This window comes from Psittacula echo (genome assembly GCF_963264785.1).
Source record: "Psittacula echo genome assembly, chromosome: Z".
Lineage (NCBI taxonomy): Eukaryota > Metazoa > Chordata > Aves > Psittaciformes > Psittacidae > Psittacula > Psittacula echo.
In genome coordinates, this window is record NC_137742.1 from 3,431,999 (window position 1) to 3,456,778 (window position 24,780).

General features: G+C 41.7%; 1 protein-coding gene across 7 annotated transcripts in view; it reads left to right on the forward strand.

Moving 5' to 3' along the window:
• The first annotated feature begins 258 nt into the window (after positions 1-258).
• Positions 259-24,780, forward strand: part of SMAD2 (SMAD family member 2) — a 52,219-nt gene continuing 27,697 nt past the window's right edge. For 5 of the 7 annotated variants that reach the window (XM_080638089.1, XM_080638094.1, XM_080638092.1 and 2 more), the window contains exons 1-2: positions 259-435; positions 10,064-10,340. In XM_080638089.1, coding sequence (XP_080494215.1) covers positions 10,114-10,340 — 227 coding nt within the window. In that variant the 5' untranslated portion in view covers positions 259-435; positions 10,064-10,113. Of the gene's footprint in view, positions 510-557; positions 601-10,063; positions 10,341-24,780 lie in introns of those variants that run through there. The other 2 variants (XM_080638090.1, XM_080638091.1) reach the window with 2 other exon arrangements.

A 24,780-nucleotide genomic window follows, 5' to 3' on the forward strand; every position in this document is an offset into this window, starting at 1 on the left:
GAGCTGGTGGCGAGGAGTGATAGCTGGCTTAGCCAATCAGCGGCGCCGCTCCGCCCCCGGCGCTCGGGGCACGCAAGCCCCGCCTGCCCGGCTCCGTCTCCCTCCGCCCCTCTGCGGGCACTCGATTGGCTCCTCGGGCCAGGCCTCGGAGCCCTCTGGCCAATCATCGCTCGCCGTTCCTAAGAGACGGGCGGAGGAACCAGTGCTCCGCCTCCCCGCCCAGCGCCGGGGCGGGGCGCTGAGGGAGGTAAAGGGAAGCGGCGAGGCGGCGAACCGGGCAGTCGGCGCTGAGGCACCGAGCGGCTCAAGCCTCTTCAAGGAAGAGGTCGGACCCCGGGGTGCTCCCGCAGCCCGACTCGACCTCGCCGCGGGACGGGGAGCACCGCTCGGCCGCGGCTCGGGAAGCGGGGTCCCGCCGCCTGCCTGCGGATTTGGGTGAGAGCCGGGCCGGGCCTGGTGGCGGCGGGGACCGGGGGCGCCTCTCCACGCCCTCCTCCCCCTTTGTTGTGGTAGGACGCGGCGGGCTTCTGCGGAGGGCCTCGGCGGTGGCGGGACGGGGCTGGGGGAGCTGCCGGTACCGTGGGGAGCTGCTCGCTGGTGGTGTGTGAGGGGGAGCAGGGCGGTGGGTGCGGGGGTCGCTGTCACCGCAGCACCGGCCGCAAGCCGGGGTGTCCCCGCGGTGAAGGGTGGGAAGGGCCCGTCCATGCCCCTCTCGCTGTGTGTACGGGGGGCGAAGGGAGGAGGGGATGTCAGTCAAAGTTGTGCTTCTCCTTCCTCTCCCCCTCCCTTTCTGTCCGGTGTTTTTTCTCTTGCAGAGATTAGGTGTGCAGTACGCCGCGCCGGGGTGGTGGAGAAAGTTAAGCGCAAGTTGCAAAAGAAGTGTTTAGGCTCCGCTTCAGCCAATGCCCTTTTGTCTGTTCCCCTCCTAGGTGCAGAGCCACGGACGTGAAATAAGCGCTACTACACGAGACGTGTACACGAGTTAAGATTAGTGGTTTTCTTCATGGCACTGGTTTTAATGCTATAGTTATCTGTGTGCTGCGAGATCTAAGCAAACGTAGTCTGTTGAGTGCTTCATCTAGCTAGATAAACGCATGGGAGAGGCTGTGCGTGAAAAATGCAAGTAGTTGGGGGTACTGCAGAGTTGTAGAGTTCCTGTGTGTAATTTGCTTATGTGGAGTGGAAGGGAAGAGAAAAAGTGTGACTTTAGTTCTTAGTCCTTATTCTGGGGAAGTAAAAAAGGACGGGAAGAAAACCCCCAACAATGGGTGAGTGAAGAGCCAGTGTGATAGTCCTGGAGAGCTGTTAATTGAACAGCTGGGATTCGGACTGCATCCTTGTCCCGTGGTTTGGTTGTCTTGTCACAGTTTTTGACCAGACAGCCCCCAGATTCCAACATATGTGTGCTGTAGTCTTTACAAACACATAGCAGTAAGAAAAAGTGAATTTACCGAAGGAATATTGCTGAAAGCGCTGTTAGTAAATGCTGCAACCTGTGAATGTTGTGTGCAGAGCTCAAGTTATCACAGTTATAAAAGAGCCAGATTCCATCTGTAGCATGGAGCTTATAATGACAGCTTATTAGGAGACTGCACATAACAGCAGGTTAGTCTGTTCTTAAGTGTTCCTCTCTTAGCCTGGAGAATTGTACTTTCAAGACTGATTCATGACATTATTTCTGTGGGGGTTGAACTCTGTAGTGAGAGACTGATCAGTCTTTGCTCTGTTCTTCAGGCTGAAAAAAAAAAGCTTTTTCACCTCTTGTTAAGGTGAGAAGCTTCTTTTAGCAGAATGAGGTTGCTAGACTTTTGCAGTGTTGGTGCAGGCTATTTGTCTAAGTTGAAGCTTTAAAACATTAATGCTTACAATATCTAGTGAATTAGAGGGGAGTGGGAATGTAGGTAAAGGGGAGGTTTTTGAAGTCCCTTCCCCCGTTTGCTTAGCACTATCATGATGAAAGATAACGTTGGTTACAAATGCTGTTAGAAAGAGGAAGGGGAGGATCTCGTTTAAGGTGGTTTAAACTTATCTCAAAGCTGAGTCTAAGTGCATATTTAACAATATGTTGGGATGTTTAACAGAGTAACCTGGTAGTTGATTGTTGTTCTGCAGTTGTGTGGGTCAGACCCTGACTACACTGGCTGTCACCAAAGAGAACAAGTGTTTGAATATCCAGTTTTCTTTCTGGAAGAAGCTGGGTGTGAGTAATACGTCTTGAAGAATTTGTCAACTTCCCTGAGGTTCTGTTTGATGGTGAAAAGAACAACACAATTGTAAAAAAATGAGGTTAAAATTTGCCTTGTAACTGATCTTCTCTTTCACCTAGAGGGTAGATTCACAAACAAAATCAAATAGGCTTGAATTACTCAGTAAATCTCCAAATGAAAGGCCCTCCTGGGTCCTCCTCCATCTTCCTGTTCCACTTGATCTCTCAGAAGTGTTGAGCACCAGTTGATATAATTGAGATTATTGGAGCTCTGCAAAATCTGTGCTACTAAAAGCAACTTTAAAAAACAAAACTTGTTTCAACCTCTCTAATCCCTTTCCCACAAAAGCACTGGGAGAACAGGCTTTGTAGTAGGTTCTGGATAACAATGAATCTGAGCTCTTCTTGAGACTGAAGAGAATTCCTAAGTTTTGTTTATATAAAGAATAGTACACAAAGTTTTAATTACTATAAAAAGTATTCTAGAGTTTCCAAATGTACTCAGCACTGCCTTAATGATTGTGCATGTTAATGCCCTGTAATTGAAAGCATCCATTTATGGGCCTGACTTGCTAAGTGAGCTGTAAATTCTGCTTTTCAGATTGGATTTAATGACTTTTATCATAAAGCCATAAACTGGTTGTGAACTGCGCTGAGAGGCAAACAATACCTAAGCTTACTTTGCCAAAATATTTGTAATTGTTGATTTGTTAAACTGAATTGCTGCAGGTCATGTGATGGGATTAGTTTTTTGTAATAGAATAGTACAGGCAGCCCTGTGTTCAATACTCTGGGCTAGAAGAAATTGGCTACTGCAGAAAACCTTCCTAAAATGTTGCTCTCCGTTCCCAGCAGAGAATCTGTACTACAAACAGTAAGGCTTTATTCCAGATGACATTTTATGATGATTATGTGTGTTTGACAGCCATTGTGTGAAGTAAGGCCAAGAGGAGATTATGAGAGAGCAGTTCCTGAGCCTCCTGTCAGGTTAGTCTAGCTCAGGCTAGATTTAACTACACTGGAGGTATAGAGTTTAACCTAAGACATTGCAGAGAGAGCTCTTGCATATCAAGGGCCTGTGGGGGACTGGCCTATTGAACATTTAGGTTAGGCCTATCTTGAAAGTGAATTTGCATTAACTAATTGTTAAATGCAATTGTTTGTGGTTTAAGGAATTGGAGAAGCTGCTAAGCTATGCAGATCAAAACTAGGTACCTGATAATCAGTTCTGTGAGTATTCCTGTCAAATTTAGCCCAGGAGTATTTATTTTCTAAAATAGTGAAACTGATACTTGCCTGTTACACATGGAAAATTTTAGTCAAAGCAAAGGAGGTAAAAAGGGCTTAAACTGCTGTGGTTTGGAGTGTTTATTCTGTGCTTTTGTAGGTCTAAAAAAGGTCTTTCAGTTTGAAGGATCAATGCTGCAAAGTTCGTAATACTAAGTGGCAGAAGTCTGCTGCTTTGCAGAGGCAGGTGAATTGGCTGACTGCAGTTGTGGTTATTTTCCTCTTTTAAAGTTCTAGAAAAGTTGCTAAAATAATCATTGCTATTAGTAGCTCAATCAAAGGTCAGTAAAATGAACATTTCTTCTTTCTCTTCAGTTGCATGCAATTTTAGTGTACCATGAATGAATGTGTTACTTACAGTGTGCTAATTTTCTAGTAGCAATATAGCTTTTCATTACTACATTTGCCTGTAATTTGTAGTAATTGGAGAAAACCCCAGCTTCTGAAGCTTTCATAACATTATGATCCTCCTTATTTTAGTTCTGTGTATGAAAAATTAGTTTTCTCATTTGATTCATAATCAAATTTCATGAAGTGAGCAAGAGCAAAAAAAAAAGTCTACTTTCAGAGTGGATAATTGTGTTTTCAGTGAGCCGTACAAAGATAGTACAGTTACTCAGAATTTCAAAATGCATGGCAATACTCAAGAGTAATAAAAACTAATGTGTACATTGGGTCTCTATATAGGCATGTTTCAAATTCCTATTCCAGAGCTGACCCAGAGGAGGAATTTTCTTTGCTCTTGTCCCCGCAGATCACAAGCAGCCTGCCTTGAACTTCACTGGGTGGTGTCAAAGCTGAACCAGGACCTTGGCTTCATATCTTTGAGCTTTGGCCTGTGAGCTGGCCAGATGGAGCTGTGGGACAGATGGAGCCCCTTGGGAGGGAGTTCTTTAGAGCCTCTCCCCACTACTGGCCTAATTGGCTAAAAAGCTGAACTGAGGTGGATCTGAGGGCATTGCTCAGTAGGGCAGAATTCCCCTTCTCCCAGCTCTACACCCCATCTTCCCCAGACAAAAAGCTGCTAACACCTCAAATCCAGTAAGGGAATACCTAATGCTGACCTACCTTGACCTGAATATGAGTGGAGAAGAATGGGCACCATCTTAATATCTCATGATGGTGTGTTCTTCAGAAAAGTCTTGTATGTGGCAGTAGGTTTGAGCTCCTGCAGTGAGGCAGAACCAGGTGTCTCTAAGATGCATTTGTAGGGGAAGGAGTTACCCCTTCTGGAATCTCAAAAGGCAGTTTTTGAAGGGGTTGTGGATGCAATAGAAGTGAAATGTCTTCTCTTGTCTGTTTCACCAAGTGCTGTAGAGTGTGTTCTGCCTGAAAGGGGAAAGACTGGCTCAATGCAATATGAAATACTTGTTTTATTGTTTCTTTAAGTATTAATGATTTTGGCTTAATATAGGAGACATGCAGTACTGCGTAAGCTGTGCCTTTTAAAACTTCAAATCTCACTACTGTCTAGACTAATGTAAGATCTTCTAAAATAATTAATTTATTATGCTGCCTTAAATAGATTAGGCTTCAATTAATGTTACCTTATCGTGAAGCCAATAATGTCACAGGGCTGCATGTGAAAGGAAAGGGTGGATATTCCCTCATCTTCTAAGATATCCTGAAACATTGTGCACTTGGTGAAATTGATAAAGAATGTTGTCAGAATTCCAGGATTAATGAAAAAAACATTGCCTTTAAAAAAATTCATGAAAACGGGGCTAAAATAGGGAGGAAATGAACTCGTAGAGTCTCAAATACCACAAATTATTTTCCTCGATCTTCTTTCCTCGGAAGCTTAACTTCTGTCCTCTTTATTCCAGAAGAGCTCTCGCAAATGAAATTCCTCTTAGCCAGAATACTTGTAGTAAAACCAGGAGAGATCAGATTTCTTCAAGTTTAAGATGAATAGTCAGACTGATATGAAATATGCTGCATAAGGCTTTAGAATAAATTAGCCAGAAATCACTTGATATTTTTGGTAGCACCAGTGTGTTTATAGCATGTTCCAAACACTCGGGAAAGAAAAATTTCCCTTGAAGATTTTACTCTGCTAGCATGCTGCCCTTAAGGTTTTCTTCATCTTTTATGCTTAGTTATTGCTGGGATCATGGGCTTAATATTTAATACTTGTTCAGAGAACCACAGTAGAATGGAATAATAGCAGACATTACTCAAACTCTGTGACTTTAGAAGTTGCCAACTATGACACTGTTTGACCAACTATAGAAACATGTGCGCATCAGGAAGCAGAGAGATACTACGGGGGCAGAGATGAAACAAACACTACCAAAGTTAAGCAATTTGTTAGTCTTCCAGTATTAATCTGTTGGGAGTAACAGCACGTGCTCCGTGTGTTCCAGCTATCTAAAGAAGCAGTCATATCCCTCTGAGCAGCAGTGAGTACTCCTTTAGCATTCAGAGCTACAATTTTATGGCACAATGCAGAGAACATGCAAAGGGATGAAAAATAGTGGAAGCTTTCTGCTTTCTGTTGCACTGCTGCCTTGATACTAATAGTTCAGCTATAGTTGAGTCCAGAAGGGGGGGTCTTCCTGCAATTACTCAGAGTCCCAGTGTGTTGGTGTGTTATAGTGGAAATGGGGATTTGCTGCTCAAAAGTGAGCTACAACAGTGACTCCTAAACCCACTGGTGTAAAACATGGTATCTGAGTCTGTGTAGGTGGATATAGTCAGGATCCAATGCAGGTATAGGGCTCCTCATTTCTATTTGAGCTCCTGCCAGATGTTAAGACATGTGGTGTCTGCCTTCCATCTCCAAATACCTTGTGAGGTGTAGATTTCTGCCTTTATTTTAATTACAATGTTGAGAATGTTAGGGTACTATGACCAAAAAGAAAAATGGAAAGATAGCCATAAGTTGATACAGTTTTCCTGTAGTCTTTGAATTAGTTCTTATGCAGTATCTTAGAGTATTTATAATTTAATTGAAGTAGTAAAGCTTTCAGGCTTGGCATCTGCCCAGAAGAGCTTCTCAAAGTGTATGAGCTATGTTCATTCAGATACTTCTTTGTGACAAAAGGCTGATAGCCCTCTGAGGGAGGGACGTGATTCAAATGTACAGAATCATGAAGCTTGCAGACAAGAGGAGTAGAAACAGTTCTTCAGCAAAGCTTGCAGTGGTAGAGCAAGAGGCACTTTCTGAAAAGAGGAAGAGAATAAATTAAAATAGCTAAAAGTACTTCTTTACAACAGTGAGCAGTTAAATTGTGGTGCTGTCTGCCACAAGAGATTGTGGGAGGCAGGTTCAGAAAGTGGTTAGATGAATTTGTAAACAACAGGTCCATAAGTGGCTGCCGAAGGGAATAGGTAGGAATGTGGCCTTTAATTTCATGCTGTAACAGTTTAAGATGCTGAATAATTTTGGGGAGAGTGGGCCACATAAATTAGCCAGGTTTGTGATGTCCTTGAGTAGCATGTCCTTTTGCCACCTAAGGTGATGGAGCACCAAGCTACATGCAGTACTTTTCTGACCTAGTAGGATATTTCAAGGCTTTTTCCTTGCATACTTTGCATTTATCCAAATTGCTCATAATTCAGCCTAACCATGCCTTGCTTTTTGCAGATGCCTCCTCTAGGCTTGGAGCAGAGTACCGTTTCTCCATAAATCAAGGTGGCTGAAATATTCTTCTATGAGTACTCACCACAATTGGCTGAAGTATTAAGCTGAATGAATTTCTGTCCTACTTGTGTCACAATCTCTCTGCTCATACTTTAAAAGATATGGGGCCACTACTGAAATAAATGGTGAAATTCTTATTGATACTTCTGGCAAACACCTGATGTGGCAAAACAATAGCTAGAAGGAAAAGGGTAGTTTAAGCCTCCCAGACTCTTAATTTGCAGCTGTGGTGTGTGTTGTATTTTTCCTTTAAATAGCTCCTAAGCTGCAATAATTGTCATAAAGGGCTCTTAAATATGTGCCTTTATGATTTGTTTTGTGTTTTGGAAATAGCTAATCTTCACAGGGATAGGGGATCAACCTGTGATTTTACAGGTATAGATGAGCACATATCTGTAAAGGAACTCATCAAAACTAAGGATAATACCTGGAAATTTCTGATTAACTAGGTCTGAGCTCATAATATTTTGGAAATGAGAAAAGAGACTTTTTTGTTGTTGTAGCTTTTTGCCTCTGTCAAAATAGTATGAGAGTTCAAATGTGAAGAAAACTGAAATGTACAGGGTTTCTTTCGTGCTGCCAGACTTAAATCACTCAGCATGCATGTGAAACAGAAAGCCAAATCATAGTTAAAAATAAGAGAAAAAAGCACCAAAGAGTACAGAAAATGGTACATAAATCAGTGTTATGTCTTAAGGGAGAGAATACTGCTGAAGAATTAGATAAAAGCAGTGGAGGGCCTGGAAGAATAAGCAGTTTACCTTGGTGGTAAATGAAACCCTGCTGAAGTGTTTGTTTTGTAAGGCTGACAATCAAAGGACAATTCTGGGGCATTGAAAGTTATCAAATTGGAAGCTGAAGAACAGGTAATACTTATGTGTTGGTGAGCTCAGTAAATGGGAGAAGAGTTGGTGGAGATAAGCAATGATGGTGGTAGTTGGTTGCCTGCATCTGTTAGCATTGAATTTAATGTTCAGATACTACATCATCAACTGCTAGCATTTGAAATGTGGTCTTTGAATCAAAAGAGGCTGTCCTTTTTGGTTTGGTCTTTTTAAATTTCTTTTGTATGCCTCTGAAACGTCTAATGACCTTGCTCAAAAGCTGCAGTCTTTCTTTTTTTTAAGCTCAGAGCGACTGTTGCTGTTCCCCATTTTGGACACCTTAAAACAGCAGAGGGAGTGCAGCCTTCCTGTCCCTGGAGCCACTCAGTGGACTGTAGCGGGGGTCTAATGTGTTTCACTCCCAGGCCTGCAGAGTTTGGAACACGTTCAGAACAGTTCACTTCCTGTTTATTGGAACCCCTGATTCCTTGACCCCCAAACCTACCATTCTTGCTTTGGTCCTGTTTTTAGGTGCTTTCAGAAGCTGGTATATGGAGGTATAATTTAGTTGAAACTGAAATGTCATTCCTACTGAATATTCTGTTTTGTGGAAGTTGAAAATTTATGATTTAAAGTTGCCTGTAGAATATAATCTAGTGTTTATTGACTTGTTGGTCCTTTCTGAGACTGCAGAGACATGACAAGGTATAAATTAGCCATGATTACTGTAGCCTGAAGTATCCCAAATCAACCAGGTTGTTTTGCAGATTGGAAATTTCGGTAAGATGAAGTTGGTATATTTTGGATAGAAGCAAGGGATGTGCCTCTGCAGCATGGGGAGCCAGACAGGCTGCCTTGAAAGCTGAAACTGAGTAGCCTCATGGTAGTCTTAGCTAAAACAAAGTATTTTCAGCTGACTGAACTAACTTGAACAGCTTGGAAATAAGGTAACTTGCTGGAGTTCAAATACCATTTGCTGCCTGGAAATACGGCACTGTAGTGCAAAAAGGACCCCCCCCCAAAAAAAAAAAACAACACCAAAACCCCACAACCAAAAAAAAAAACAAAACCACAACCTTATTTCTATCCATAAGAGTATTATGTTCTCAGGATATTTCTAACAGCTGTCTGCCTGAAATGATACAGTTGCTTTGGGTCTTATGTTTTAATACCTAAAACCAGCCTAATAGAAGCTGCAAAACCAAAACATTTTTTTTTCTAAATGGCTATCCTTTCCTCTTTAAACTGATTTGAAGTGCAAATTGCAGTGAATGCTAAACATAGCCCAAATTTCAGCATCCATTCTAATCTTTCATTTTGTATAAACATCCTCATTCAGGTAATTGATACTGAATGAAGGCTATTAAAATTGAAAACAGACAGTTCTACTACTTAAGTAACTGCAAACTAAGGCTTTAAATATCCTTTAATGAATTTTGAGAAAATTTAATGATTTTAAGTACTGCCAGTTGATAAGATTCATTATCGGTAGGCCATTGAACTCAAGATTGAAAGATGGGAATAACCTTATTACCAGACTTTAGTGAATTTCAAATCACTGTCCCCCATGGAACAGAAATTGGTAGCTGTTGAAAACATGACAAACAAAATGAGAAAAGGCTTGTGAAATGGCTGGCTGCTGGAAGACTTCTGTCAAACTGTAATGACATTCCAAACACAATTTTCCCTGCTAAGTTAATTTGGAGATAGGCAGAATGTGTATATATGTGTATGTGACTTGTCAGTCACTTGTGGAAAATTTTAGTGGTTAAACCAGCCAGCCTAGATGCACAGTTAAATTTTAGTTAACTTCTGTATTTTCTGGAGTTGACTTTAGCCAGGGAAGTCTTGAGGAGAAATTCAGTGTTTAATCCAACAGTAACCTTAGCCTGTCCTAACTGTTGAAGAGTCTGCAGCAAACTTGTGTTTGAAAGTTCTTGAAGAAGTACCTAACCATGATTCAGACTACTTCTGAACTGTTATCTGACTTGTGCTCTAGGGTGCAGTGTCCTATGCCATTTGGTAATCAAAGGTCCTAAGAAAAGTATTTGTTTTGTATGAAACCTCAGTGCTAATGTCTGTTTTGGTTTGTGTTTTTAGGGATCAAAAGGAAGTCTCTTGCTTGCTGAGTGTCCTGTCTGGTGAAAGTCATGTCCATTTTGCCATTCACTCCACCAGTTGTGAAGAGACTTCTGGGATGGAAAAAGTCTGCTGGTAGCTCTGGAGGGGCTGGTGAGCAGAATGGTCAGGAGGAAAAGTGGTGTGAAAAAGCAGTGAAAAGCTTGGTCAAGAAGCTCAAGAAAACAGGACAGCTGGATGAGCTGGAGAAGGCCATTACCACGCAGAATTGCAATACAAAATGTGTGACAATACCAAGGTAAGTGCTGTTGTGTTCGAAATTGTTGCAACCCCTTCAGAGATGATTAAATGGATGTTTAGGCTTTCCTTTAAACAAGTGGCTAAAAAACGTCAGTTTCATGCGTTTGATTCTTTAGAAATTCTTTAAAACCTATTTTGGTTTTATATAATGCTTGCTTACAACTGAATCAATGCTTTGTGAGGTCACGATTTCTAATAATGTCTTTACATTTAGATTTTCATTACTAAGTAGATTCCAGATTGTATGTGCTCTGGTGGTGCCTAGCACAGCTCTGTTTGTAGCACTGCCTTATGCTTTTATTTAATAACCCTGTCTGTGATCGGAAGGGCATAATGGAACCTACACTTCCACTAAAAAAAACACAAAAGACTTGTTTTTCCTTGGTCAACACTTCAGTCATCTAATTATTTTCAGTTGTGTCTGGTAGTTTCATTTAAGTTGTACAAGCTGCATCCATTCTCCCTTTTGAAGGGGAATTTTATCTTTGGAGGCAGGTTTTCTTAAAGACCAGTTTATTTACTGTAATCTGTTATTGGTTAATGAAAGTGCTTTTTATTTAATAACTCAGAAAATTTCTAGTACTGCGATTCTGCTCCTGATACATATTTACATGTAGGTGAATGACTTACATTCTACCCCTTTGACTTTCTCAACTTAATTCATAGCAACTGCTGTGCGAGAGGCAAGGGTTACGTTTGTAAGTATAATGAAGTCTGCTCTCAATTCATGTACAGAAATCCCACAAAGGTACCTGTATAAGCATGTTACATGACATACAAGTATCGAATCACTTCACAGGTGTGCTTTTCTTTGCAAAAGTAGAAGATCTTGTGGCACAGGAGTATTCTGGGCATTTTGCCCCTGGACACTTAATCTCTAGGGGAGTAAACCTGCATCTGGTTTATGACCTTAATATCTGAATAAGCACATCGATCCAGCTACTTTTAGACTTTGTATTAATCATAGCACAAACTAGATTGGACTGGTGTTGGTAATGATTTCCATATATTAAATGTGTTATGGCTGTTATCTGATAATGGTTTTAGCATTCTCTTTTAGATTTGACACTGCTTTCTGGGAAAATTATGAGTATGCTGTGAATGAATGACTACCTTAATTCTGTTCCTTATCTTTTCTGTTCACCTTTTGTTTCTAATGCTGCCCTCTGCTTATATTTTCTTCCCTAGAGCAGTCCCCAAATTCTGAGTTTTCCTTCTGCTTTCTTCCTTTGCCAGCTGGAAAACAATCAGAAATAAAACATTAGAGCATTCTTGTCTTAATGTGTATCGGTAGACTGAAGATTAGGGATAATATTTGACTTGACATGAGATGACTCTATGTATTTAGCAAGGCTTTACCATGACAAAGACCAAATGCTTAACTGGAAGGCACTTTGCAAAGCAGAAGCTGAATATACCATATGGAGATTCACTTTCTGCGTTTAACTTTTAGAGCTCAAGCTCTTACAAGGAATTTGAAGAGCTCCCTTTTAGGGCTACTGGGGCAGTAAATACTGCTAGTTCAGAAAAATAGTTGTCTAAATTTAATTTCGAAGATGATGTTAGAAGATAGAAACAGTATTCTAATATTCCAGTATCTGAAGGGGGCCTATAAAGGCGCTGAGGAGGGACTCTTTGTTAGGGACTGTAGTGGTAGGACAAGGGGTGACACATTCAAAGTTAAACAGAGGAAATTTAGATTGGATATAAGGGAGAAGGTCTTTACTGTGAGGGTGGTGAGGCACTGGAATGGGTTGCCCAAGGAAGTTGTGAAAGCTCCATCTCTGGGAGTGTTCGGGGCCAAGTTGGATGCAGTCTTGGGTGACATGCTTTAGTGCGAGGTGTCACTGCCCATGGCAGGGGGGGTTGGAACTTGATGATCTTAAAGTCCTTTCCAACCTTAACTATTCTATGATTGTGTATCTTTGTTTTCCTGGTCTGTTTTGTCCTCCTGTTTACATGACCTCGTGTCATGTAGAAAATGTCATGTCAAGTAGAAAATAATTCTTTAAACAATACAATGTTAAATATACAAATACTTTGTTATACTCTGTGTAGCCTTTGTTACGCTCGGTAACTCTTGTGACCTGCAGTTCTTGATACACTGTTCTCATTTGTTTGAGTTCAATTCTTGACCCATCATTACAATAGAGGTATTTTATCACCAGAGTGCTCCAGAGAAGGAGCTGGTGCAGGGCCTGGAGCACAAGTGTGATGAGAAATGGCTGAGGGACCTGGAGGGCTCTCTACAACTGCCTGACAGGAGGATGAAGCCAGGAGGGGGCTGGGCTCTGCTCGCAAGGAACAAGGGGTAGGACAGGAGGAAACGGCCTCAAGCTGCACCAGGGGAGGTTTGGATGGAGATGAGGAACAATTCCTTCCGCAAAGGGTGCTCAGGCATTGGAACAGGCTGCCCAGGGCAGGGCTGGAGTCACTGTCCCTGCAAGTGTTCACACACCGTGTAGACAAGGCCCTCAGTGACATGGGTTAGGAGTGGCCTTGGCAGTACTGGGCAATGGTTGGACTTGATGTTCAGGATCTTTTCCAGCCTGATTGATTCTATGATTCTCTCCTCCTGTCAGCTATAAAAAGGACTGGACCTTGGTTTTATGTTTCTTGACTACCTTAGGAGTAAGTAGGTAGCTTGATAGCTCTTCAAGTAATGTTGGCTATTATACAAGATTTAATTTTAAAATAAGAAGTAGTTTTAAGGGATGAGATGGTATCAGGGTTGCCAGCAGCGCTGTACAGAATTCTTGAGCTTCATAGTTGGCTCTTGGACTGTTGATATTATTTCACTTTGACAGCAGTAGTCTGGGTTCTCAAGAAAGAACAAATGTCAGCTCAGTACTGTAATGACTTTTGGAGATTCTTATTCTTGGATTTAGTAAGTTAATGAAACTGCTGCTTGAGACCCACTTGAATGAATGTCATGAAGATCTACTGATCAGCAGGGATAAATAATAAAATGCTGAATTTGAAACTCCTAGTCAGCAGGAAGTTTGAGGTACTAAGCTGCAGACCGAGATGTAGTTCTGATGTGACAGCTGGGCTTTTTGTTTGGTTGTGTTTGGTTTTATTTAACTAGCTTTAGATTTACTTACTAATACTGTTTAACTCAGCACAGATACTGACAAGTGTTGTCGGATGCTTTTCTTTGCCACTGTTGCCTCAACAGAAGTTTCAGTTGTGGTTCCACAAGTTTCTAGTCCCCTTGGAGATTTCCAGAGCGTGTTACAGTACTTAACTCTAATGTACTCTTTCATCATTGAAATGCAAAGCAGCTAGACACCTACAAGCTTTTCTCAAAACTGAAAGCAGCTTGGACAAAAGTTAAGTTACAGTGCCCCTTCAGAAATATGCATATATTTACTGTATGTCCTTGACAGTTGTGCTGAGATTAGCATTGTTGTGTTTCTGTGCTGTCTGTCAAGGTGACTACATATGAAGTGAGGCTGATGCTCTGTGTAGTATGCAAAAGCTGCTCATGTGGTAATTAACATGACTTCTTACACATACTAATAGAGGTTCTGAGAAAGCAGAAGCAAACAGATGGAGTGGGTTGGTGTTGGCATTGCACAGCAGGGGTGCTTAGCTCTTCATAAGTGGGTCAGTAATCTAGAGCAGGGGCTAAATAAGTACAGAGGTCCTTTTGACACTAGCCCTCTGAGTAATTTGTAGTTATCTTGCTGAATCCTCCCAGCCAGCCAGTAGGATTCTAATCACATAATCCCTGTGTATCCTGAAATGAAATATTGGCACGTGAGTTCACTTTTCTAAAATATATAATGAACTTGGTAGAATTTAAGATCCTGTCTTTATGCTCTCCCTTGCAGTTTTGACACAAATGGGGGGCAAGAAGCACTTGGCAAAGAAATAAAGCCTAAGCATCCATTTATGCAATTTATCTTCCACTGGAGCAGTTTATTCCTTACGAGTATGAATTGCTCTGTTGAAACAAATACTTTACAACTAGTGATAGCTAAAATCCGAGCAATCTTTAACAAATAAAACCATGCCACATATTGAGTAGTCAAATGACATGTTCACAGTCTTTGTCTTTTAAAAAGTCATATCAGTGGTGGCAGTGAGGTTTGGAATTGGAAGCAGGGAAACAAAAATCAGTAGTTTTAGTGTCCCAGTATTTTGCTGTGATCAGCCGGATGTTTGTTTCTGTCTTAAAAGGAGTATAGGTATACTTCATGCTTTCTTCATGCTTCTTAACCAAGACTTAGCAAAATGGAGTTGCTTTTGTAGAATGCCTGATAATGTACAATTAATAAGAGTTACATGGGGGGCAGGCTTGGGATAATGTTGATCTTGGTTGTTGTAGCTTCTATTTTTTTATTTTGGTGGGGTTTTTTACGTTTTCTTAAAAAAAAAAAAAAAAAAAAAAATATCTCTGGAGGGCTGGAGCAGCTCTGCTCTGGAGCCAGGCTGAAAGAGCTGGGCTGGGTCAGCCTGGAGAAGAGAAGGCTCCTGAAGGGGAGACCTGAGAGCAGCTCCAGTGCCTAAAGGGGCTGCAGGAAACCTGGAGAGGGGCTTTGGACAAGGGCCTGTAGGGACAAGACAAGGGGAATGGCTTTAACCTGCCCGAGGGGAGATTGAAAGGAGCTCTTAGGCAGAAGCTCTTCCCTGTGAGGGTGCTGAGGCGCTGGCCCAGGGTGCCCAGAGAAGCTGTGGCTGCCCCATCCCTGGCAGTGTTCAAGGCCAGGTTGGACACAGGGGCTTGGAGCAACCTGCTCTAGTGGAAGGTGTCCCTGCCCGTGGCAGGGGTTGGAACTGGATGAGCTTTAAGCTCCCTCCAACCCAAACCAGTCTGGGATTCTGTGATAGCTGAAATTTAATGCAAAGCTTTTCTTCCTGATCTGTAACTGGGTGCATCCAGTTCTCATGCTGAATTCAGATTGTATGTTGACATTTGTGTAGTGTGACAACTGTATTAGGGCTTTATCTTATACAAAGGATGAGTACTAATGGATATAATCTGCCTATATAGGAGTAATCCCCAGGTACAACTGTAGTCCTCATTTGTTGCATGTGGTGCTCCATTCACTCTTCCCCAGAAGATTCTGTCTTGAACTGTGCTTTCGCTTAGCTGTTGCTGAAGCCATAGAGCACTGCTGTACCTCATCTCCTTGCTGGCAGCTTCCCTGTTCTGCTGCTGATGTGGTCTGCATGATGCAGTGCTGAACTGAGCCATATGAGACCACTGTTTTGTTTTTTTTCCCCTTTCAGTATATACAAGAGGATTAAGGAGATACAGGTGCCTCCCATCAGTCTCAGCATCTCCAGCTTTTATTCATTTTAGCTTTTTTTTTCCCCAAGATGTTCATGTGCTCATCTCAATGCTGTAGAAGGGTTTAATACAGCATCAAGCAACTTCCTGATTATACCTAGCAAACTTTCTTCTTTAGCAGATGATTTTTTTCATTGATGTTAATAGTAGTATATTACAGTTATCATGTAAACTGGTTTTTGATACCATATGTGGAACTCTACGAAATCCTTGAATCTTAGGTTTAATGGGAAGTCCTGAGTTTCTGCAGAGGAGTTAAATTTTATCACTGCTCAAGTATTACAGGAAACAACAGTGCAAAAGCAAAGTGATGTTAAATGCTGATAAAGAGTGACCTGGAAGATTACTGGCTGGAGTAAGGTTTTAATACCAACTTCCTTAAATGCCAATGCAGAGATGCTTTGCTGTGGTGCTAGTAGTATGAAAGTGCTGTAGAGTCTTAGGTGAAATGCTGCATCTGCTTCCAGTGCGGAGAGAAGGCTAAAACTGTCAAACCCTTGCTTCCCAGCCTGCTGTGCCATTGGAGTTTTAGAAGGTATTATCTGAAAAAGGTTTTTCCTTGCTTAACAGTTCAGTATGTACGCAGAAAATGTGCCCTCTGTCCTTCTTGCTTAACATGAGAATAGCATGCTTGTGCTATATCCCCTGGTTTTCAGAAGCTTATTTTTGCTTTGTTTTCTGCAGCCTCCCAGTTCTGGCTTAAGTGAGACAGAGAGTAGGTTTTTGCAGAATGTAGCTGATTTGTGGAATTTGCAGTCAGCAGTTAGACTGCTTAAGCACCTTGCTTCTGCTTCAGATACAAGGTTCATTCTGAGTTTCTGTACCATCCAGAGGCAAAGAAGAAACCCTGCAATGAGTTCTGTGGTTTTGGGAATGTGGAAGGCTGTGACTTCTGAGCTTAAAAGGCTTCTCTGAGTGTTAAAGTGATTAATGATGTTGACACTTTTCTTGCACTTGCTTACGGTGTCCAGGAAGTCCAGTACACCTTAATTTTGTTTTATTTCTTATGTATTCTACAAGGATTCAGATACTTAAAACTGCAGAATCTGGTGAAAGTTCATCAAGCATGTGAAGGGTTAGGGTTATTTGATGTGGTGAGAATTCTCTAAACTCTGCAGTGACTTAGCACTATGGATAAATAAGCAGCATAGCTTACAGCAGATGTTCAGATTGTTTTCTGAGAACTGGAGTTTATTTTCTTGAGCCTTGGCTCTCTTTCAAGGCTGCGTGGAGATCTCATAGCAGCCTTCCAGTATCTGAAGGGGACCTAAAAGGATGCTGGAGAGTGACTCTTAGGTGTAAAGAACACAGCTTTTCTTGAATATAATGTATGCTACCAGTTATCTTGTTTGTTTGTTTTTTCATTCCTTGGGAATATTTGTCAGGTAAGTGATCACGTAGCTGTATGCAGTAGCCTAGTTTTAAGGATGCTTTTGATCACAAGTAGAGATGTCAAGTTAATGTGGCTTCTGCAATAGACTGTTTTCAAGCTTTAAGAACTTTCCTCAAAATAAGTGATTTCAGAGAATAACAATTACTGAAATTCCTTTGTTCCTTCTCAGGTTAAAGCTCTAAGAGATGGGTGGTTTCAACAGTCACCCGCTGAGGTGCCCATTGAGATTCCTCTGGAAACTGTTGTAGGAGAGTTCTCAATATCTGCTGCTAAGCTATGAGTGGGTTAGCGAAGAGGACAGCAGCAGGCAGTTGGGTTGGCACAGTAGATCCTAAAATAACATTGCAGTCCAGACAAAGGTGAAGTCTGTTTTCCCAGAAACAGGACTTGGCACTGTTAGTTTGTAGCATAGCTGCAATAATTCACTATTCAAGTTAGGGATGAACATTGATTCTTAATCATAGCTCACAAGTTGAGAACTATTATGTACAAAGAAGGTATTTGAACCATACACTGTATTTCAGTCTTGATGCATTCATTTAGATCTAAATTGGTTCTATAAATGTTCGAAGACAATAGTGAAACACTGTAAGCTTTCTAAAATAAATATAGATATTTAAGATGGTACGTCTGAATACACTAAAGCACCATTTTTATTGCTGAGATTACAGGAAGAGTGTGCTTGTAAATTGTCTGTTGGTAAGCTGACTTCTTTTTCTCAATATAGGATTACTGAGGATAAAGCAGAGCCCCCCTCTGCTTCCTTCTTTCTGGAAAGTCACAAAAAGTAATGCTTTAGAGTTTTCTTCCTGAAAGTATGGCAAGAGATGGCTGAGATTTCAGAGACTGTTGGCCAAGATTAGTTTTGAAATCCTCTGATGCTCCTTGTGATAGCTGGTGCTGTGAAGGCTTTAGATGTGTTAACTGGAGAGGTCTAGTAGTATGATCAAATTGCCCTTGCTCTTCTCAGTCTCCTAATTGTGGTGGGACTGGAATGTTGTCTCTGCATTCTCTCAAAGACTAGAGGAAGTTCTTGGTCCTTTCTGCATGTGAGAGGGTAAAAAAAACCACAGGGTGGTATGGGCAAAGCGATGGTGTGTTTTGGAGTAGCTTCCTGTTGTGTATGGCATCGCTTTACCTCAACTGATACTGTGTGCACATAATCCTCTGGCAGCTTGCAGTGTAGCTTCCTCTTGGTAAATGGTGTTTTGCAGCCTGAATATTAACAGCCAAGCAGCTGCTTGCTAGGTGAATAGGGTCTGCCGGCACTGGCTGAACATCAGCAGCCAGGCAGCTGCTTATCAAGTGAAGAGTCTACCTGCATTGCTTGAACATCAGCAGCCAAGCAGCTGCTTGCCAGGTGAATAGACTCCACCTGCATTGCCTGAATATAAATTGTGAAAAGGTGATCCTACAAGAGAAACTGTTATTACTGAAAGTGGCAAGTGCAAAACAGTTGACTTTAGGGGTGTTTTTCTGACCTTTTGCAGTGGTTTTAACCTGTATTCAGAGTTACTCAACTGTTACAATGACAGCTTTCACCTGGTGCATGTTCTGTAGTGCTGTATTGTGCAATCAGAATTCGTGTGTGCAGGGAGAACAAGAGGGCTCTGAGAGACTGCACTAATTTCCTTAGAGCCTTTATTACAGCTGGTGTGGCAGAAGCTGGCACCTGGTTTTCCAAGACCATATCCTGCCCCAGGACAAATGGGTACAGCTCTTCTTTGTTTCTGAAAGTTTAGGATAATGTGGTTATATGCAAAAGGATGCTGGCCCTAATTCTCTGTGTGTAAAGTACAGTGTTCAAACTCTGGGTTGCAGAGTTTGATGCTCTTGAGGCTTATGTAGCCTTTAGGTGCTGCATGGACATATAATAGGAGATAAAAATTCATGCCAAATTTGACTTCAGGTCTCAAACTTAAATTTCTGAACTTGAGGTTAACAATCAGTAAGACAGTGCTAGTGACATTACCTGCATCTGAAAACTACTGTTAGATATTTCTTTTAACTGCAAAGTTATCTTAAAAATAGGTCTAACTGGTGTTCTATCGCAAAACTAAATTTAGTGATGAGGTAACTGGTGGTCTCCACCTTTTCAATTTCTTTTAAGCTGATTAAAATAAAAATAAGTCTGTGGACATTTGTCCACAGAAAATGGAAATACCATCCTGTCTGGGGTTAGTATTACTGAATTATATATAGGGAAGGAGCTGGACAGCTGTGCAGCTTCTGTTGTACTTGTCTTCAGAAACTGACTTTAAACAAATGCTTTTTGATGTTTGATTGTGAAAACAGTGTTTGGAGCATTTCTTACTGAAAAGATTTTATGAACTGGTCAATGCTGTTATGAGGCCCTGTTCACTGGGATGATCTGTTGTGGATGGGGGGTGACAGAGTACACTGAATGGTCAAAGCAGAGTAAGCCAAGAAGTTAAATGCTGTCATTCCCTCTTTCTTTGACCCTTTCTACATAATTTCCACGATAAAGCCTAAGAGTAGATTTTTTTTTTTTTTTTTTTTGCTTTCTCCTATTTGATTTATAGCATCAGTGTATGTTGTAGGTAGAGTAGTATGAAGAATTAGTATGAGTGTAAGATAATGCCTTTTTCTTTTTTTCCCCCAATAGCATATTTTTCTTCTACCAATGCTTCCTACTTGAATGACCACTAAACAGCAAGACCCTATTCCTGATGTTTACTGAACAATACATGTGCATCAATAAGAAGGCATTGCCCAGATGCTGCATATAACAGCAGCTGAGGCCTTTCTTTAGTTGGATTTAAAAATTAATTTGAAGACTAGCCTTCTAATGCAGTGCTGATTGAAATTAAAAGTAGTGATTGTGTTCAAGTGTAATTGAGTAGGGTTTTATTAAAAGTACTAAACCATAAATGTTAGCTTGGTTTGTCACATAGCTGTGGCTGATGTGGAGGGCTGCATTGCTGCTACTAAGGTTAAGCTTTAGTGTAGACATAGTTCAGGTTGTAGCATCTTATAATATTGATGTCATCCTGAAAAAGGAAGTCTTAGAGTATTAAACAAAGATACTTAAGGCTGCCAGATTTAAGCTCGTGCAATTCAGGAAGCCATGTGACTTACCCACATAATTTGTTACAGAGATGGTGTGCCAAGCAGAGAGTACCGGCATGTCATTTGAGGCAGGCCAGCATGTGAAAACATAAATTGAGCAAGATACTTAGCCAATCCCAAAATGCTGCATAGTTCAAAGGAGCTTTCCTCTTGAGTCACGAGGAAAACCCATTGAATTCTGGGGACTGTATTGTGTACTAACTGGAGCACTGGGTAAAGGCTTGGGGGTTGTGGATTCTGGCTTTGCCTCTGCTGCTTTCTCCCAGGTAACCTTACAAGTTTTTAATTTGCTGTCATTTTTCAGTCTGTAAACTGTGATTAATTTCTGTAAGGTGTATGTAATGCTGCTTCTTCACCTCACTGGTATAAGCTGTATTATTTGGTTAGGGAATATAAGTTTAAGGCATCGTTCCCATTGGGGTGATGTGGAAGGCAAATTAGGGGGTGATGATTTGTTGGAATTTGTGAAAGTTCTTTATCTTCAAGTTGCTGTTACTCCTCATTAGGATAGCCTTAGGTAAGAAGCAGGAAGAGTCAGAACAAGAAGTCTTAAAGCTTGCTTCTTACATGCCATTAATTGTTTGTCAGGTTACAACTGATGCTGGGGCTGTTGAATTTTAAGCAAATTAAAAAACAGCTACTTGTGATTATTTTAGTGGCTTAACCTGCTTGGTGGATCCTGGTAAAAAGCTATAATCAGGAAGAATAATATGTGTATCTAACACATAAAGAAGACATGTTGGTCACTCAAGAAAAATGTTGACTGTGCTTTATTGTTAATATTGAGCCCCAAATTATCTCGTAAATAGTACTTATTTTTCTTCCAATAAAGAATCGGAGCTTTAGTCAGCCCAAGTCAATGCTAAACTGTTCCCTGGCTTACTGTGGTAATTAGCATCTTTATATCAGGCCAGCTATTCAGTGTGATGAAGATTTCTCTCCTTATTATACTTTTTTTGTATAAGTCAGCCAATTTAGTTTTCTTGGTTTTATAACAAAACACCTGAGAGCTGTTCTTACTAGTGTTAATGTTTTATGACAACCAGAGCAATTTTACAGGAGAAACTTCCCAATTGTGTAGCCCAGGCTGTTAGTCTAAGAAGAATTTATAGGATAAGCAACATGCTGCAGTTCTTTTACAGCTGCAGCTTTGAACACAAATAGCTAGTTAATGGGCTCCCTACTGATTTAATCCTGCTTGTAATCTACACCTGCTAATTTAATAAAAGCAATTTCCCGTGTCTTGTTTACTACTTGTTTCTGTTCATTTACTCTGACTTGGTTGTAGTGCTGATTGGTGGAAAACTTCTAAAATTTACAGTATACAATGCTGTAGTCTCATCATGAACAGCTTTCATTGGCTTCTGTCATGCTGCATTGTTTGAAGCAGACCGGCAGGATACAAGAGAACAATCGGCAGCTGGAGTGAGTTCACATCTCACTGCATATGCTTCAAAATTGGCAAAAGAACAATGAGATTGGGAAAATCCCCTTGAACATGTGCTACTCAGTGATCTGACTTCAGCGTTTGTTCAGAAGAGATTCCCCAAATTGTGGCTGTTGATTCTGAAATGTACAAGCAGGTTTCAGTAGGTCAAGAATTTAAAGTTTACTTTGAGTTTTTGCCTGAAATTGTAGGTAAACTGACTACTTCTTTGGGTGCTTATCTTTTCTTGGGTACTGAATAGAGAAAAGCCTGATGCAAAGGCAGCAAACTGAGTTTTGCTTTAATGCAGAATTTTAAAGTTGCTGTTAGATGAATTGGTGACTTAAATCCTAGAACTGGTGTCCACTTCCTCTTTCATGGGAAGCTTCAAGTCAAGTTCCTCTAATATTTAAAATTAGTTCATTCTGTAGCTTTGATATTTTAAACATGAAGAAAGGCTGATACCAACTGACGTGGACTGTTGCAGCTTTGTGCCATGGAAAGATATAGACAGATAGGAACAGCCTCACACTCGCAGGTCCTTGTCCTCATGGGGGACTTCAACAACGCTATTGTGAGACCTCACTAAGAGTACTGGTGTGCTTGACATAAGGACATGGAACTGTTGGAACAAGTCCAGAGGAGGCCATGAGGATGATCAAGGGGTTGGAGCACCTCCTGTATGGAGACAGGCTGAGAAAGTTGGGGCTGTTCAGCCTGGAGAAGAGAAGGTTGTGTGGAGACCTCATAGCAGCCTTCCGGTATCTGAAGGGGGCCTACAAGGATGCTGGGGAGGAACCCTTCTTTAGGGACTGTAGTGACAGGACAAGGGGTAACGGGTTAAAACTTAAACAGGGGAAGTTTAGATTGGATATAAAGAAGAAGTTCTTTACTGTGAGGGTGGTGAGGCACTGGAATGGGTTGCCCAAGGGAGTTGTGAATGTTCCATCCCTCGTAGTGTTCAAGGCCAGGTTGGGCAGAGCTTTGGGTGATATGGTTAATGTGGGGTGTCCCTGCCCATGGCAGGGGGGTTGGAACTGGATGATCTTAAGGTCCTTTCCAACTCTAACTATTCTATGATTCTATATCTGTTGGAGGGATAGTATGGCCTGGCACAAGCAATCCAGAAGGTTCCTCGATTGTGTGGAAGGCAATTTCCTTCTGCAAGTAATAGAGTGACAAGGAGCCGACAAGGAGAGGTGCCATGCTTGACCTCATACCAACAGGGAGGGGCTGATTGGAAATGTGACACTCCAGGGCAGCCTTGGTTGTAGCGATCATGAGATGGTTGAGTTCAAGATCCTCAGGATAGTGAGGATGGTTTGAGACCATCTTAAGAACCTTAACGTGCACAAGTCCATGGGACCTGATGAAATCCATCCGCTGATCGTGAAGGAGCTGGTGAATGAAGTTGCTAAGCCACTGTCCATCATATTTGAAAAATCATGGCAGTCAGGTGAAGCTCCCAATGACTGGATGAAGGGAAATATAATCCCCATTTTCAAGAAGGGGAAAATGGATGACCCAGGGAGCTACAGACCAGTCAGTCTCACCTCTGTGCCTGGCAAAATCATGGAGCAGTTTCTCCTGAAGGTATGCTAAGGCACATGAAAAACAAGGAGGTGATTGGTGACAGCCAGCATGGCTTCACTAAGGGGAAATCCTGCCTGACCAATTTGGTGGCCTTCTATGATAGGGCTACGGAACTGATGGACAGGGGTAGAGCAGTTGACGTCATCTGCCTGGACTTTGCAGAGCATTAGACACTGTCTTGCATGATGTCCTTGTTTCTAAATTGGAGAGACATCAATTTGATGGGTGGACCACTCGATGGATAACTGGCTGGATGGCCGCACGCAAAGAGCTGTGGTCAATGGCTCAATGTCCGGCTGGAGACCAGTAACGAGTGGTGTCCCTCAGGGATCAGTGTTGGGACCGGTCTTGTTCAACATCTTTGTCGGTGACATGGACAGTGGGATTGAGTGCGCCCTCAGCAAGTTTGCCGATGACACCAAGCTGTGTGGTTCAGTTGATACGCCGGAGGGAAGGGATGCCATCCAGAGGGACCTTGACACGCTTGTGAGGTGGGCTGATGCCAGCTTTATGAAATTTAACCATGCCAAGTGCAAGGTCCTACACCTGGGTCAGTGCAATCTGAAGCACAGCTACAGATTGGGCAGAGAAGAGATTCAGAGCAGCCCTGTGGAGAAGGACTTGAGGGTGTTTTAATTCTTTTGTATTAAAATATTGAGTGTCTAATGTTTTGTGTCCTGTGTACATATCTTGCAGACTGATGCCTTTTCTAAGCATGGTTAGTAACAAAAAAAAATCAGTGTTTTGCTGTCCCCTTTGTCTCTCAATTAGATGGAATATAGTAGGAGGACAAAAGGCTCACTTATGTGGTTGTGCCTGTTGCAAGGTGCATTGCTGGCAGCCATGTTAAACTTAATTTTTTTTTTTTTTTTTTTTTTTTTTTTTAATTTAAAATGGCTTTAATAGTCTGTTCCGTGATAGGAGGATGTTTTTACAAGAATACAGTGTCAGTGTGTTTGTTCATTATGTGGGAACACTTCAACATCTTGACCAATAACAACAGACATTCCAAGAAGGATTTAAGCAGCTCTCTTCGCAGCAAGAAGCCACATAGCTCTTCACTTGAATGGTCATGTTCCTCAAGCCTTTGAAACTCTCATCTTAGAATCACAAACTGGTTTGTGTTGGAAGGGGCCTTACAGCTCATCCAGTTCTAACCCCTTGTCATGGGCAGGAACACCTTCTCCTAGAGCAGGTTGCTCCAAGGCCTGTCCAACCTCACCTTGACAAAGGATGAAGGATATCCATGAATAGGACAGAAAAGAGAGCAGGGCAGCTGCTATGTTAGCAGTGGGCAGATGGTAGTAGATCAGGGTTGACTCGTGTTAGGTGGAGTGAGGAAAAGAAACTGTTGGATGTCCTGGGAAAATGCTTTAACTGTTAAGCAATTGCATGTGAGGCAAGAGCACTTGTGAGCATTGTCTTCAGATGCGTGTTCTGGGTGTGGATCATGAGCAAGGTGCTGAAGACTTCAGGACTTGTCCGTGATCTTAACAAATCCTTTCCGTCTTGCTCTAGGCAGCAAGGAATAGATTTTAATTCTTGTTCAGAAGTTGTCCCCTGCATACACATTTTCTGTCAATAGTGTTTAATATGGGGTCCTGTATTTTGTTCTAAGTCTGAGGAGAGCAGAGGCA